Raw genomic sequence first — 12,845 nt, 5'->3', positions numbered from 1 at the left:
AGACAAACTGGGAGATCAACTATGGTATTAAGATCGGATCTGACATTCCCATAGGAAGTTCAATGTAGCCAAACCAGAAACGCCAAGTACAATCGCCTTTCTAAGGCACTCAGACAAAAGGAAGAGATACAAGAGAATGTCCAACCCAACACTGTTTTCTCAGCCAAAAACTCCAACCCAGAGTAAAAAGCCCAGCGACTATCGGGTATCACAAATTTCCAGAAAAGAAGAAATGCAAAATGCAAGCAAAGAACATGGAATCCACCTAATCAGAGGTGCGGTTTCTGAACCTTCGACCACCGCCGATGGCTGTGGGCGGCATGTTTTCCCGACCCTCCTTCATGCCCGCCATCCTTTTCGAGAGCATGGTCTTGGGGAGTTTAGTCTCGGGATTGTTGTTTGAGTTCGAGCGACGCCGTTTGCGGGAAGGTTCTGGCTCTTCCTTTTCTGGCGTCTCGTCCAGCTCCATGGATGTGGGCAAAGCGGGGGTTTCCGGCTTAGTGGGAGGTAGCGCGTCACCATCAGACACGACCGGTCTGGCGACGTTTAGGTCGACTTCTCTAAGGCCAGTGTTGGAAGGTGGGGCTGCGGATGATGGAAGAGAGTGGCCTACCTCTTCCGGGGTATCATTATACACGAATTTCTTGTACGGTGAATTTTGCGGTGAAGTGGGAGCAGGGGAGTCCTGTTGTTCCTCTTCGCTGAATGGCAGAGCAGTAAACTGCTTGGATGTCCGGTGTCGAGTGCGAAGACCGTCGTGAGCTTCCGTTTGGGGCATTTCCGAAGGGTATTCGTATCGTCGTTTCTGAGGGGTTATACCTGTTGGGACATACTCTTTCAAGGGGTGGCTCTGAATGTTGGACCGCATTTCTAACAGTGGTTGGCGGACTTCAGCATGTAGAGGTGCAGTAGTTTGTTGCAGGTTCTCGGTATGCATGTCGACATCCCCCTGGAGTTGCTCGACACGCCCAGTGAACCCGTCAAGTTGCCCATAGACGTTTGAGCGGGACTCTCGGACATTCTTAGCCATGGAATTCAGACTGCCTAGATGTGATTCATGGAAGCGGCCATTCTGAGACCGTGCTTTGGCAACGAAGTCATCCAAAGCCTCCATTTGTGTCCCCATATCACTCATTTGAGCATCAACAATCCGCACAGTCTCTTGGTGCACAGCCTCCGTTGCCCGATGAATTGAGGCATTGCGCTGGTCGAAAGTCTGCTGTCGTTAGTTCCGTTTCGCAACCCAAAAATATCAGCTGTTCTTACCTCCCAATCATTCTGCATCCTGGTCTTGATTTCATCCTTGGATGCAGTGATGTCCTTGGCAAACTGTTCCTCCTTGAAAATCCATTCATCAATGTGTCTGTCGTGCCGCGCAGTCGCTTGCTCAAGAGAGTCGCCTGAGGCTGAGATGTCGGTGCGGAGGGTATCAAATTTGCCCTTAAGGCGGTTGTTTTGTCTATGACTTGAGTCTTCGAGGAGTCCCCGGATGTGAGACATAAGAGTTTCGCGCTCGGCTTGTGCACTCGCGTGTTCCTCTTCTAGAACCTGTGCTAGATTGGATGAAGCCTTTCTATTGGCCTCCACTGTCTGGCGATTAGCTGCCTGCAGCTCGAGACGTAGTTTGTGAACCTCGGATTTCTGTTCATCAAGGTGCTTTGCCATGCCCTCAAACATGGTCTTGAAGTCCTTGCCGAGTGTGCTGTATGATGAGTGAAGTTGGGAGTGGAATTCCGAGAACTCCCCAATAACCTCTTCGGAGATCCGAGCAGCAGCAGCCGACAAGCCATTCAGGCCTTCGCCAACTTTGGATTTAACTTCTTCTCGAAGGACCTTAATCTCCTCGAGAACTTCATTCATCTGGTTGTGGGCAGTGGATGTGTTATTCTTAGCCTCGGCCTCGACCTTGTCAAATGAGGCATCAAGATCCTTAAGGTGGGAGCGGGTGAACTGCACAGTGTCCAATTCATGGCCCACAAATTGGTGGATTTTGCCAGACATCTCCTCTAGCAGCTTCGCGTGCTGCGTCTGGAAAATATGCATGCGAGCCTCGACGCGCTCTGTGACATGCGATACCTCACCGGTTGAGGTCTGCCAAGTTTGCCGGTTATCCATCTCCAAGTTATCTTTGCGATCCAATTTCGCGTGCAATCCATTCACATCTTGAATGGTGCCATTTAAAGTGGTCACTAGGCCAGCCCCAATGTGACGAAGTTGCTTTTCTGTATTTTGATGGGCCTTCCGCACAATCTTCTCCTCGTCCAGTTTCTCCTGAGTATCCTTCCAAAACCTTTCTGTTTCGTTGAGAACTTCGCGCGTTTCTTTGAGTTTGGACTCAGTCTCCTCATTGTCATGCTTTAATGAGTTGAAGTTGCCCGTGATAGCAAGTAGCTCTTGGACCTTGTGGCGGAGGCTTGCCTCCATCGACTCAATTTTGGCACGCTGTTCGTCGTTGACGATTCGTCGTGACTCACTTTCCATAGTCATCTCTTCGAACGCATCAGGCGTCATATAGACACCATTGCGATGCCGGGTAGCAATGAGCTCGCTCTTGAGCTTCTGAATTTCCATGCCGATATCTTGCAGAAGCTTGCTTTTGGAGATGGTGGAATTAATCTGTGGTTTGTTGCGGATGTTCTTGGCTCGGAAGGCGTAATCAAGGGTAGAAATGGTCTCCTCTAGGTTATTTCGGGCAGGCGAAACAGTGGCGATGATACATGTTTTTGTTCGTCCTCCAAGTGAATCTTGTAGCAGTCTCGTGAGTTTCGACTCTCGGTAAGGAATGTGCGAGCTCTTATCCACCAGAGCGTTGATCACTCTCCCAAGAGTCAGTAGACTCTTGTTGATGAGGCCTGCCTCTGCTGCCCGTTTATTTTCCGCACCGCTCCGTCCGATGTTTTCGCTACCCGCGAGATCAACCAAGTTCAACTTTCCCGAGCTAACATAATCCTCGCCGGATTCGGTCTTGCGATTCGTGAGAACGGTGATGGTGAAAACTGTATGACTTCGGGAACTCAGGTCATTGCATTTCGTCGCTGCCACTTGACGTTTGTGGCTGCCCGCTTGAAGTAATCTGATTCCGGTGGACGCAGAGTCGATATAAGTCTCCTCCATGCCCTGAACCATTGTGCTGTGTCCTCCTTTCTTCTCGTTTTCGAAAATCTTGAGCTTGGTGCTATCGTCGTATGATAGAAGGTCACGGAGTTCCTCGTTATAAAGTTCGATGAAAGAGCATTTCACTGTGCTTTCTGTGTCCGCGAGTTTGTGAAACAGGGCGTAAAGGGTACGTGGGATAATTCCAGCATCATCAGAAAGGATGCCCAATGTGTCGGTCATATCTCCTGACATGGTGTATGTCTTTCCCGTTCCAGTCTGTCCGTATGCGAAGATTGTGCAATTGTAACCGGCCAACATCTGCAAGCAATTAGCGCGGGTCTTTGATTTAGTATGCGGCGACTATACTAACCTCGTCGAGGACCGGCACGACCACATCCTCGTAGACAGTGGTTTGATCGGCGGCCGGAGAGAAGACCTTGTCGAAAGCATATGTCTTGTTTGAAACCGCGTTCGGTCCCATCGACAGATCGAGGGTCTTACCCTTCACGCCTTCTGGTGTTGACAGGACCACGCCGTTGTTCTCTTTGACTTCGCGATCGCTGCGGCCGCGACAGCGGACTACCACATGGATGCTTGTGTCCTCGCTGACTTCTCGGTCAAAATCTTTCTCCTTCCTCCTACTCGCAGCGCCCGGTTTTTCGGGGCTCCTCGGCGCACGCGCTGCGCTGATCGCAGATGACCTCACTGAGGGTGTAGATACTCCAGGCGGCGCATGGCGTTCTGGCGCTGCCGAACCCGCTCGTCGAACTGGTTGGCGCAAACCCGACCTCCTCGTGGTGGTGGGGAGAGTGGATGGGGGCCTTGGTGGGCCAACCATGTTGACAGCGCGACACTCGGAGTGTAATTGTGGTATTCTTTAGCAGTAATATCAGAAGGTTATCTTGAAGTCGATTTGATCTTTTCACCAGCTGTGTCGGAGTCTTTCAGCATTGTGTATATCAGTGGAGCTTTTGTCTCAAACGGGAAAACATAAACAAAGCTTACATAATGTCGTCATTTCCCCCTCTCACATGACATGGTCGGCTGCCCTATCGTCATCGTCTTATCGCTATCCCCCCTCATATCGTGTTGACTTCCCTACGCCTCTGGAGCCTCCTTTTGTTAACTAATAAGCATAGCTCGACTTTCGCATGGACCTTCGTCCACCCATAGTCGCTGGGCCATGAAAACGGACAGATCACTATGACTACTTCTACTTCCCCAACACAGGCGCAAATCTTCCCTGGAAAAGGGCTCGGGTTTATCAGTATGTCTCTTTGTCTAGCCTCACAGCCCTTTCGGCGACTCTCGCTAATACTTTGGAAGCCCTGGGAGCTTCGCTCCATAATGTCCTCACCCGCGTCAAATCCTATCCCCAGACCTATCCCGCCATCGACCTAGCCTATTCTCCCGCAGATCCCCTTCGCAAACCGGTGATACTGCAGTTACCTTCAAATGGCCTGCGCCTTCGATTTGACGGTCCTGACCAGAGACTTCGTTTGATCGAAGTTCTTGACTTCTCTCGAGTAAATTTGGTATACAAAAACCAGGAGGTGCTCAAAGGTGGGAAGTCAGCAGAACAACCCTTGTCTTCGCACGGCCCTAGTTTCCGGCACGTCTACAATCGCTTGTTTGGTCCATCATACCCAGGAGAATATGTACCACCGTCTGATCCACAGTCACCATATGGCACCTACGTGCTCTCGTATCCCGGGGTTGCATTCTCGTTTCCCCTTCAGCACTCTGCCTGGTCCGACCAATGTGATTTTGTAGCGTTGTTATCCTCCTCGGCTGCCCTTCCGGCCACATCAATGTCAATCTTCCAAGGGTCGTCATGGCCTGAGGTCCGAGCCAAGTTGTTCACGCAACAAGCACAGTACCCGCGCTCGTCGGCTTTGATTGGTAAATCTCGAGAATCGCTGGCGGATGAAATCGAGGAGTGGCATGTCCTTGGTGCTGGGAAACTTGAAGTGGTTCGCAGGACGGGCTCTCCACTATACATAACACTGGGAGAGACGACTCCCCAGGACTTGATTGCAGACTTCGGTCCACCCGATGCAATCTACCGTAAGAACGACCGCCGGATCTCGATTCATCGTGCAGCTGGGGGTGGGGACCTGCACCTGAGTCCATCTCCAGGCAGAGGAATCGAGATTCCGGACGGCGACCACTCATCCACTAACAGTGTAACTGATGATTCTGACGAAGAGATGACTACCTTGAATATTGGAGACCCCACCTCACTGCCCGCAGAATGCTTTTTCAACTATTTCCACCATGGGTTTGATGCCTTCATCTCATATCCAACAACACCTGGACCTGCCTTCCCCGCCTCAGGCCGCCCGGATCCATCGCCTCAGCCACCCTCTTCCCAGCTGACAGTGACCAAGATTATTCTCCATGGGAACGTGCCGGGCTCTTATCCATTTAATCGTCACCGGCGAAGTCGCTGGCTAATTCCCTTGGATGAATCTGGCGACTGTCTGACTTCGGAATCGCCCTATGATGAAGTCTCAGAACGGCTGCGTACTACTTGGAAAGGATCTTATGCCAGCCCCGCCGAGGAGCGTGCTCTGCAACGGCCAATGGTGCTGAACCGTGGCTGGGGAGAAAGCCCTGAGAGTAGCGTTGAGTTTCTTGGTGGCTGGGAGGAGACCACGGCCAAAGGTCCTCGGGGTGGTGCAGATGGGCAGGATGGGGGGTTGGGCAACACCGAGCTTTTTGGGTTCCCGGGGCTTTTATTTGAAGTTCTCAAGAATGGCGCCGTGAGTTGCTTGACAGTGTACTGATTTGAGACTATTGCCAGCACTTTTTAATCATATTTCAATGCATTATGAATCATGATAATGCCCCAGGGCTGGCCAGCACTATTCCTGCCTTAGTAATCAGCCGCCTACCTAGGGAGACCATGGGGAGACGGAGCCCTGGCCCTTGGAGGTCTGGGAACTCCGCAGGCTTTTTATGTCCCCTTGTTTGTTTCTCTTTTTCTGCCTTCCATCCCCAACGCGCCTATGCCTGAATCATATCTTTCGAGTGTAAGCTATATCTTCTAGACCTGACAAGTTATCAAGCTTAATAGGGATTAGATTGTTTATCTACATGGCGAGCGCGTCGCCGTGCGAACGCTCAAGGCTCTAGATCAACGACGTCCCACTGTACTCCGCCTTGAGACTGGGCCATCCACATGTCACAATGCTCTACCTCACAATGTGAAGTCGATCATTTATTAAGCAACAGAAGGACGGATGGGTCCCCGAATTTCAGCGCCAGAAAGAAATCTACAAGACACCGGAGGACCTTCAAGGAACAGTCATTTCGCAGCCTTTTAGTGAAGGATCGCTCAACGGAATTCCTGCGCTTATTTTGTTAGAGGTTGCTGGATCCACACTATCTGAACTTGCTCGCAACGGGATCGAAGTCCGAGAGGACATGTTGCAAAGTCATCTTAAAGAAGCTCTCTCCGTTTTGAATCAATACGGGGCGGAGTATTGTGGTAACTTGGGCAATGCTGGCTACCTATGAGCAAATTCAGACATATTAGAGATCCAAATCGCCCTTCATCACCCGTTCCACCGATACCGAAGTCGGTCAATGAGGGAAGGAGACAATATCTTGGGTCCTACACAGTGGCTGAGCCCGGTACAGGAAGCTGCTACATTGTAATCCGAGTACCAGTAGAAGCAACTGAAATACACGCTAGCCCTGGAGCCCTGGAGAAGTGACCTGGTTACTATGCCTGACAATCCAGGAATCGGATGATAGCTTGTCTCAGCAGAATCAATTATCGGCTTTTTGGAAAGCGAGAACAGGCGAGATGAAGGTTTCGAGGGCTTCTGTCCAGACTTACTGCCCTACCCTCAGATACTTACTATATCCCTCAACAGCCTTATCGATTACTATATTAAGGCCATCTGACGGCTTGTAGACGCCTTCATATCTTTAGTCTGTGGCATTTCGTTCGCGAGGCTTGTAGCTACTACCCGATCTGACGCGGAATCTTGGGGTTGTCCGAGGCCCCTCTGTACCCGATGAGTCTAAGAAGACTGGCTCATAAGAATTGATAGTTGGACGAGAAACGGAGTCCATCCCGAACTTTATCAGATCAAGGATTTGCCCCTTCAATGGTTGTATGCAATTGCCGCTGAGCTGGCTCGCTGACCCGAAAGCTGGCAGCGAACCCGGGGAGGAGGACGTTATTTTACATGGGGCTTTTGGACATTGTATATGGGGGAATAGTCGAAAGGCTTTGAGTATATATTCGCTTCAGTTAAATTACATTATCTATCTGCGCTGATCTACTAATCAGACCATCATCGCGTTCGATTATTCCAAGTACGTACATATATAACATATTCAAACTCATGGCTTTGGAAGGAGCAGAAGATAGGATGCTTCATTAAGTGCCGAGGTTCTGAGCCTCGCACATTTTCGGATAAAGACGGCCTTTCATCAGTAATTCCTCATGAGTTCCAGACTCAGCGATCCTGCCCCCGTCGAAAACGCAAATCATATCGGCATGGCGAATAGTAGACAAGCGATGGGCAACCGCGATCGTAATTCTATCCCCATGGGAAGCAGCCTCATTCAGCGCATCTTGGACAATTCTCTCCGACTGAGTATCCAACGCACTTGTTGCTTCATCAAGTAGGAGTAAACGTGGATTTCTGAGTAGCGCCCTGGCAATGGCGATGCGCTGACGTTGCCCACCAGACAGCTGTGTCCCATTCGCCCCACAGAGAGTCATAAGGCCATCGGGCAGAGAAGAGATAAATTCCCACGCGTTGGCAGCCCGACATGCAGCTTCAATATCACTGTCAGGAACCGTTGATCCGTCATCAGTCGGTGTCCCCATGGCGACGTTTTCGCGAATGGTGCCGGGATAGAGGGTGGGTTCCTGCTGCACAAGTGCCACTTGACCTCGATACAGCCACGGGTTCAAGCTATCCAATGTAAGTGCGTCGATTTTAATGTGACCGGCTACTGGATCGTAAAAGCGTTCGAGCATGCTAATAATCGTACTTTTTCCACAGCCAGATGCGCCGACGAATGCGACAAATTGTCCTTTTTCGATCTATACAATATATTAGCAGCGAACAAGGACAGGTTTATGGCGTCAAGTGGGTAGACCACAGGACAGGATTGAAAAGAGGACAAGTTGGGCTGACATACGTGAAGGTCAATGCCACGTAGTACACGAGCGTGAGGTCTCATTGGGTAAGAAAATTGCAGGCTTTCCAAGTGCAGAGACTTAAGGTCGCCAGGGTCAATGTCACGGTTTTCGTCGGTCTCTCGAATGGTAGGCTGGAGCTCCTCCAGCCAAAATATGTAATTGGCAGCATTTGTTGCCTTTGTCATGCCTGTATAACTATTAGCAACTCACTTTCGCCTCCCATACAGGTTTGGAATGCATATTACTGCTTGAGAAGCCAAAAAGGATTGTAGCTTGCTGGCCAGAAAAAAACACACTCAAGAAACTGATGAAAAAGTTCACCATGCTCACATCTCCAAATGAGACAAGACGGCATCCATACCTAGAGACGATCCGGTGGTTAGCATCCTGTCATCAAACCGAGAACAAGCCACTTCGAGCATATGGAACGTATACGACAAACATACCAGAAACCGAGAGCCAGGAAAGAGTATTCAACAGTCTGAGTGAATGCGAAAGGGAGCATTATGAGAAGCACTGGCTTCGTAGATGTCGCATTCGCTCGGTCAAGCTCCTTGGTGTATCGCTCCAAAACTGACGTCTCAATCGCCAAGGAGGACACCGTCCGGATAGCCGTCACGGCTTCTGAGGCAATGGATGCGCTTCCGGAAAACATCTTCGAAATTTTGTGGTCCATTGCACCCTCCATTCTGATGCGAGCGTAACCAGAAAGGAGCATGGGTGGAAGTCCTGCTAAGATAATAACAAGACCGAGCTTCCATGCATATGCCAGTGCTAGGACGGAGCATGACAATACACCGACCGTTGCTACCAGTATCAGAGCAACATTAAACCCCATAAGCTCAAACACAGCCTGTGGATAAGAGTCGGCACGGCTGGTTAGTGCCCCTGTGGTGTTCTCGGCGCGATCAAAGAATTGCAGGTCTTGCCTCATCATGTCATTAACGACTTGTTTCCGGTATTTATGGTTCATTGTCTGGATGAGTTAGTCAAGCCAAGATATACTCATACATCACTGGAAGAGACTCACCTGTGCCACAACATTTGATGTCCACCCAACAACGAAGTAGACGACGAAAGCTCCAAGTCCCAGAACCAAGAACATGAGAGCAAAAAAGTTCCCTTTCGTCCGCATAGCTGCACCTGTGAACTGAAATACTTCGATAAACCTGGACATCAAAATAGCTTGGCCAGGGAAAGACGCAGCTACAATTTGGTCAGTCTCAGTTCGCGGGAATTGGGCTTAAAAATGCTAGCCTCACCTCCAGCGAGACAAGACAGAATCAGAATCGCAAAAGTCCAATTTAGCTCAGGGGTCGATTTCACCAATCTCCAGACTGTGTGGAGAAGCCCCAATCTTTTCCAGTTGTCAAAATCATCCCGACTCAACCGTTTCTCCAAAGCTGATCTCGTCATAGTTGAGCACCGGGTCAATTCACCAGTCAGTGTGACATGGTCTTCCTTATCTGTTTCATCCGAGCTATTCGACACATCTTCGGGGTTCTGCGCGGCCACAGACAAATCCTGGGCTTGCACTAGGCGTGCGTAGGCGCCATTCGAATCCAAAAGCGATTTATGAGTGCCCTGTTCGAGAATACGGCCATTTTCCATGACGACAATATTATGAGCATCTCTTATGGTGGCTAGCTTGTGTGCGATGGTGATCGTTGTGCGTCCCTTCGAAACATTGTTTAGTGCCCGTTGCACAACTTCCTCGGCATGAGGATCAAGTGCACTCGTTGCTTCATCCAGAAGAAGAATTCGGGGCTGGGAAACAATACTGCGAGCAATTGCAACCCGCTGTTTTTGACCACCGGATAATAGCCCACCTCTCTCTCCAATGACTGTATCATATCCATTGGGAAGTTCCGTGATGAAATCATGGGCGAAAGCAATTTTAGCAGCGTCCTGTATCCGGGCCTGCTTCTCGGCTGCGGATTCATTCTCCCACGGTGTGCCCACAAGGCCATTGGCGATATTCTCAGCAACTGTTCCAGCGAACAAAACGGGCTCCTGTTGAACAAGTCTAACCTGCTGGCGTAGCCATTTGAGGTTGAACGTCTCGATAGTCTGGCCGTCAAGCTTGATCGTTCCCGACAAAGGATCGTACCAACGTTCGATCAGCCCGACGATGGTGCTTTTACCAGAGCCGCTTGCTCCGACGAGCGCAGTTGTCTTCCCGGCAGGGATATGCAATGAGAAATCATTCAACACCTTGACGTCAGGGCGCGTAGGGTAGGCAAACGAAATGCCACCAAAATCGAGATATCCCGTAACGTCTGTCGGTCTTTCTCCGGACTCGTCGAACGGATCAATCCTCGACGTCCGGTCCATGAGCTGGAATAGCTCTGCCGCTGCAGAGGCAGCGCGGACAAAATCAATCACGTAAGGCAGTATAGATGTCAAGCTTGTAGCTGCCACAACGACAGACATGAGCACACTGAAATTAACATGATTAGCATCGCCAGCTGTGAAATGACTGAGACTGAACAAACGTGAAAATATCTCCTGATTGCGCCACCTCCCCAGTCGATACCATTTTTATACCCTGCCAAAAGCACAAGCCAAACCCTGCAAAGATGATGCTGTACTCCGTGGCAAATAGACAGCCAAAAAGAGGGCTTTTCTTGTTTCCGAGATTCCTTGAAGCTTGCAAGAATCTGTCAAAGTCGCGTAGCAGTTGTTTCCGAAGTCCGAACGCCTGTACAGTCCGAGAGCTTGACAAAATACTTTCTGCGAAAGCTCCAGCCTGCGCGTGAACTTTGAGAACCTTTGTTTCAATAGAAGCTTCAATGGCAGAGCTGATTCCTAGGGCGAGAAGCATTGCTGGGGCAATACAACAGCAAATGAGAGTCAACTTCCAATGAGTGACAAATGCCAGCACGAAGGCGGATATAAAAGTAGACAGGCCCTGGACAACAAGGCCCAGCTTTTCCGATATTCCACCCTGGATCAATCGTCCGTTCGAGGTAGCTTGCACGGCAATCGATCCACTAGCGCCAGAATCAAAGAAGGCAATTTCCTGGGTCAGACCTGCTTTCAGATACAGGCGGCGAATATTTCGCGTGATCCGGTACGCGGCAATTGTAAACAGTGTGCTGTATCCATAAGTTAAAAAGAATCGGCAAAGGCCAATGACAAAGAAGTAGAGACTATCTTTATATTAGTTTCTTCTGCTGATCTGGATTGAACGCAGGGCACATACCTGAGTCTCCCTGCTTCGCCTCGGAACCTCGCAGGATCTATACGACCCGACGTGTAGTCAGTGATGACTGTGATAAACTGGCCAAACACTAGATTAACAAGAGCCATGCCGACGCCGGACCCCAGTGCGCAGGCAGTGGCAATGCCCTGCATGGTATACACCTTGGACGAGCCATACTGAAAGATCCTCTTCCTGATGTTAGCCTTTAAGCCTGCGATGGGAGGGGGTGATACTACCAGGTAACCATTAAATGCATTTGTTTGTTCCTCAGCTCCCTGTCCCTCTGATCTATATTTCACGGATTCTTTCTCCATTGTAGATGTTCAGGCGAACCCCTGTTAGGCGAGCATAGGGTCGACTTTGCTCTATTTTGACGATGTACGATCCAAACACTGTGTTGGGGAGGACATAACGATAATTCCTAGCCATCGAGATATGCGGCTGTTTTAGACTTGGATTCCACGGGTGGTCATGCGGCTATCCGGGGTCCGCGGGCTGCACTGCTGATGGTTTGGGTGTCTTGGCCTGGCCGAAAATCCTCTCGGGGTTCCGCGGGGCCCGATCCCTCGCAACGTATTTACATATGCCAAACTGGGATATGAGTTTCCCTAAGCCCTCAACGAGAACCTTGGTTTTCGTGGCCTAGTGGAATCTTGCCGTATGTTATTCCATCAACATACCAAGTTACTGAGTAGTTAGTAAGTAGTAACGAACTACGTCAGATAATATGTGAGGGAATGACGGGCTAGAAATTAGTATTCCTTATTCCTTATTTGTCCTTTGATAAATATGGATTATTACAATTATTACCCATAGCCAGCTGAAGTTCATTCAATATCTTGATGGCCTTGCCCCAATAGATGCGAGAGGAGGCTTTGCTAACTTTGCTCGTACGCCCGACCCGCCTCTTCTGGACGCCCGGATACTACTCATGTGGAGTCTTCACAGTTCAATACATCCATTGAGTGGACCGTTTCTCACAAAATGGCGATGTGCTTTACACCTCGTTACCGGGATGTGTTGAAACTCGTTCGATCATACATCGACGAAAGCGTGATCCGCGAGTACAACATTAGCATTGAGACCTGGGCTGCTGATATTTCAGATATAGGATCAAGGGTTCTGCCACTCCACACCGACTGTTTGCACTGTTTACATGTATCGGAGGAGACAAAGGCTTCCCTCTTGTCCAATCTCTCCTCTTCTTCCCATTCCCCTTTCTTTACTTAGTATATTTATATATGTAATGAAGTGCACACTTTTCTTTAGCACATTTGTACAGCAGGAATGATGGATTAATGTATGTTGTAGTCGGATGGGCTTATAGTACTACTAGTGTCTTTAAATATTTAAAAATACTGGCGGAGTCTAAAC

The 12,845-nt window shown here is 49.7% G+C and overlaps 3 protein-coding genes across 3 annotated transcripts; 1 reads left to right on the top strand and 2 right to left on the bottom strand.

Moving 5' to 3' along the window:
• Positions 1 to 265: 265 nt before the first annotated feature.
• Positions 266 to 3,934, bottom strand: N7489_001572 (putative kinesin family protein (BimC); the record flags this gene model as incomplete). Its single annotated transcript, XM_056707327.1, has 3 exons — positions 266 to 1,216; positions 1,267 to 3,414; positions 3,467 to 3,934. The coding sequence occupies 3 exons, from the start codon at positions 3,932 to 3,934 to the stop codon at positions 266 to 268; spliced, it is 3,567 nt and encodes a 1,188-aa protein (XP_056571629.1).
• On the top strand, positions 3,687 to 6,618 carry N7489_001571 (UPF0183 domain protein; the record flags this gene model as incomplete). The annotated part of the gene is made up of 3 exons (XM_056707326.1): positions 3,687 to 3,957; positions 4,327 to 5,861; positions 6,334 to 6,618. 3 exons carry the CDS (start codon positions 3,687 to 3,689, stop codon positions 6,616 to 6,618), a joined length of 2,091 nt encoding a protein of 696 aa, XP_056571628.1.
• Positions 6,619 to 7,492: 874 nt separating this feature from the next.
• On the bottom strand, positions 7,493 to 11,785 carry N7489_001570 (ABC transporter ATP-binding protein; the record flags this gene model as incomplete). Its single annotated transcript, XM_056707325.1, has 8 exons — positions 7,493 to 8,167; positions 8,266 to 8,442; positions 8,477 to 8,627; positions 8,713 to 9,242; positions 9,297 to 9,472; positions 9,529 to 10,706; positions 10,762 to 11,418; positions 11,472 to 11,785. 8 exons carry the CDS (start codon positions 11,783 to 11,785, stop codon positions 7,493 to 7,495), a joined length of 3,858 nt encoding a protein of 1,285 aa, XP_056571627.1.
• Between the last annotated feature and the right edge of the window lie 1,060 nt (positions 11,786 to 12,845).

This window comes from Penicillium chrysogenum (assembly GCF_028827035.1).
Source record: "Penicillium chrysogenum strain IBT 35668 chromosome Unknown utg000001l_segment0_segment0, whole genome shotgun sequence".
Lineage (NCBI taxonomy): Eukaryota > Fungi > Ascomycota > Eurotiomycetes > Eurotiales > Aspergillaceae > Penicillium > Penicillium chrysogenum.
The sequence above is the reverse complement of the archived record's forward strand: the minus strand, read 5'-3'. Positions and strand labels throughout refer to the sequence as shown.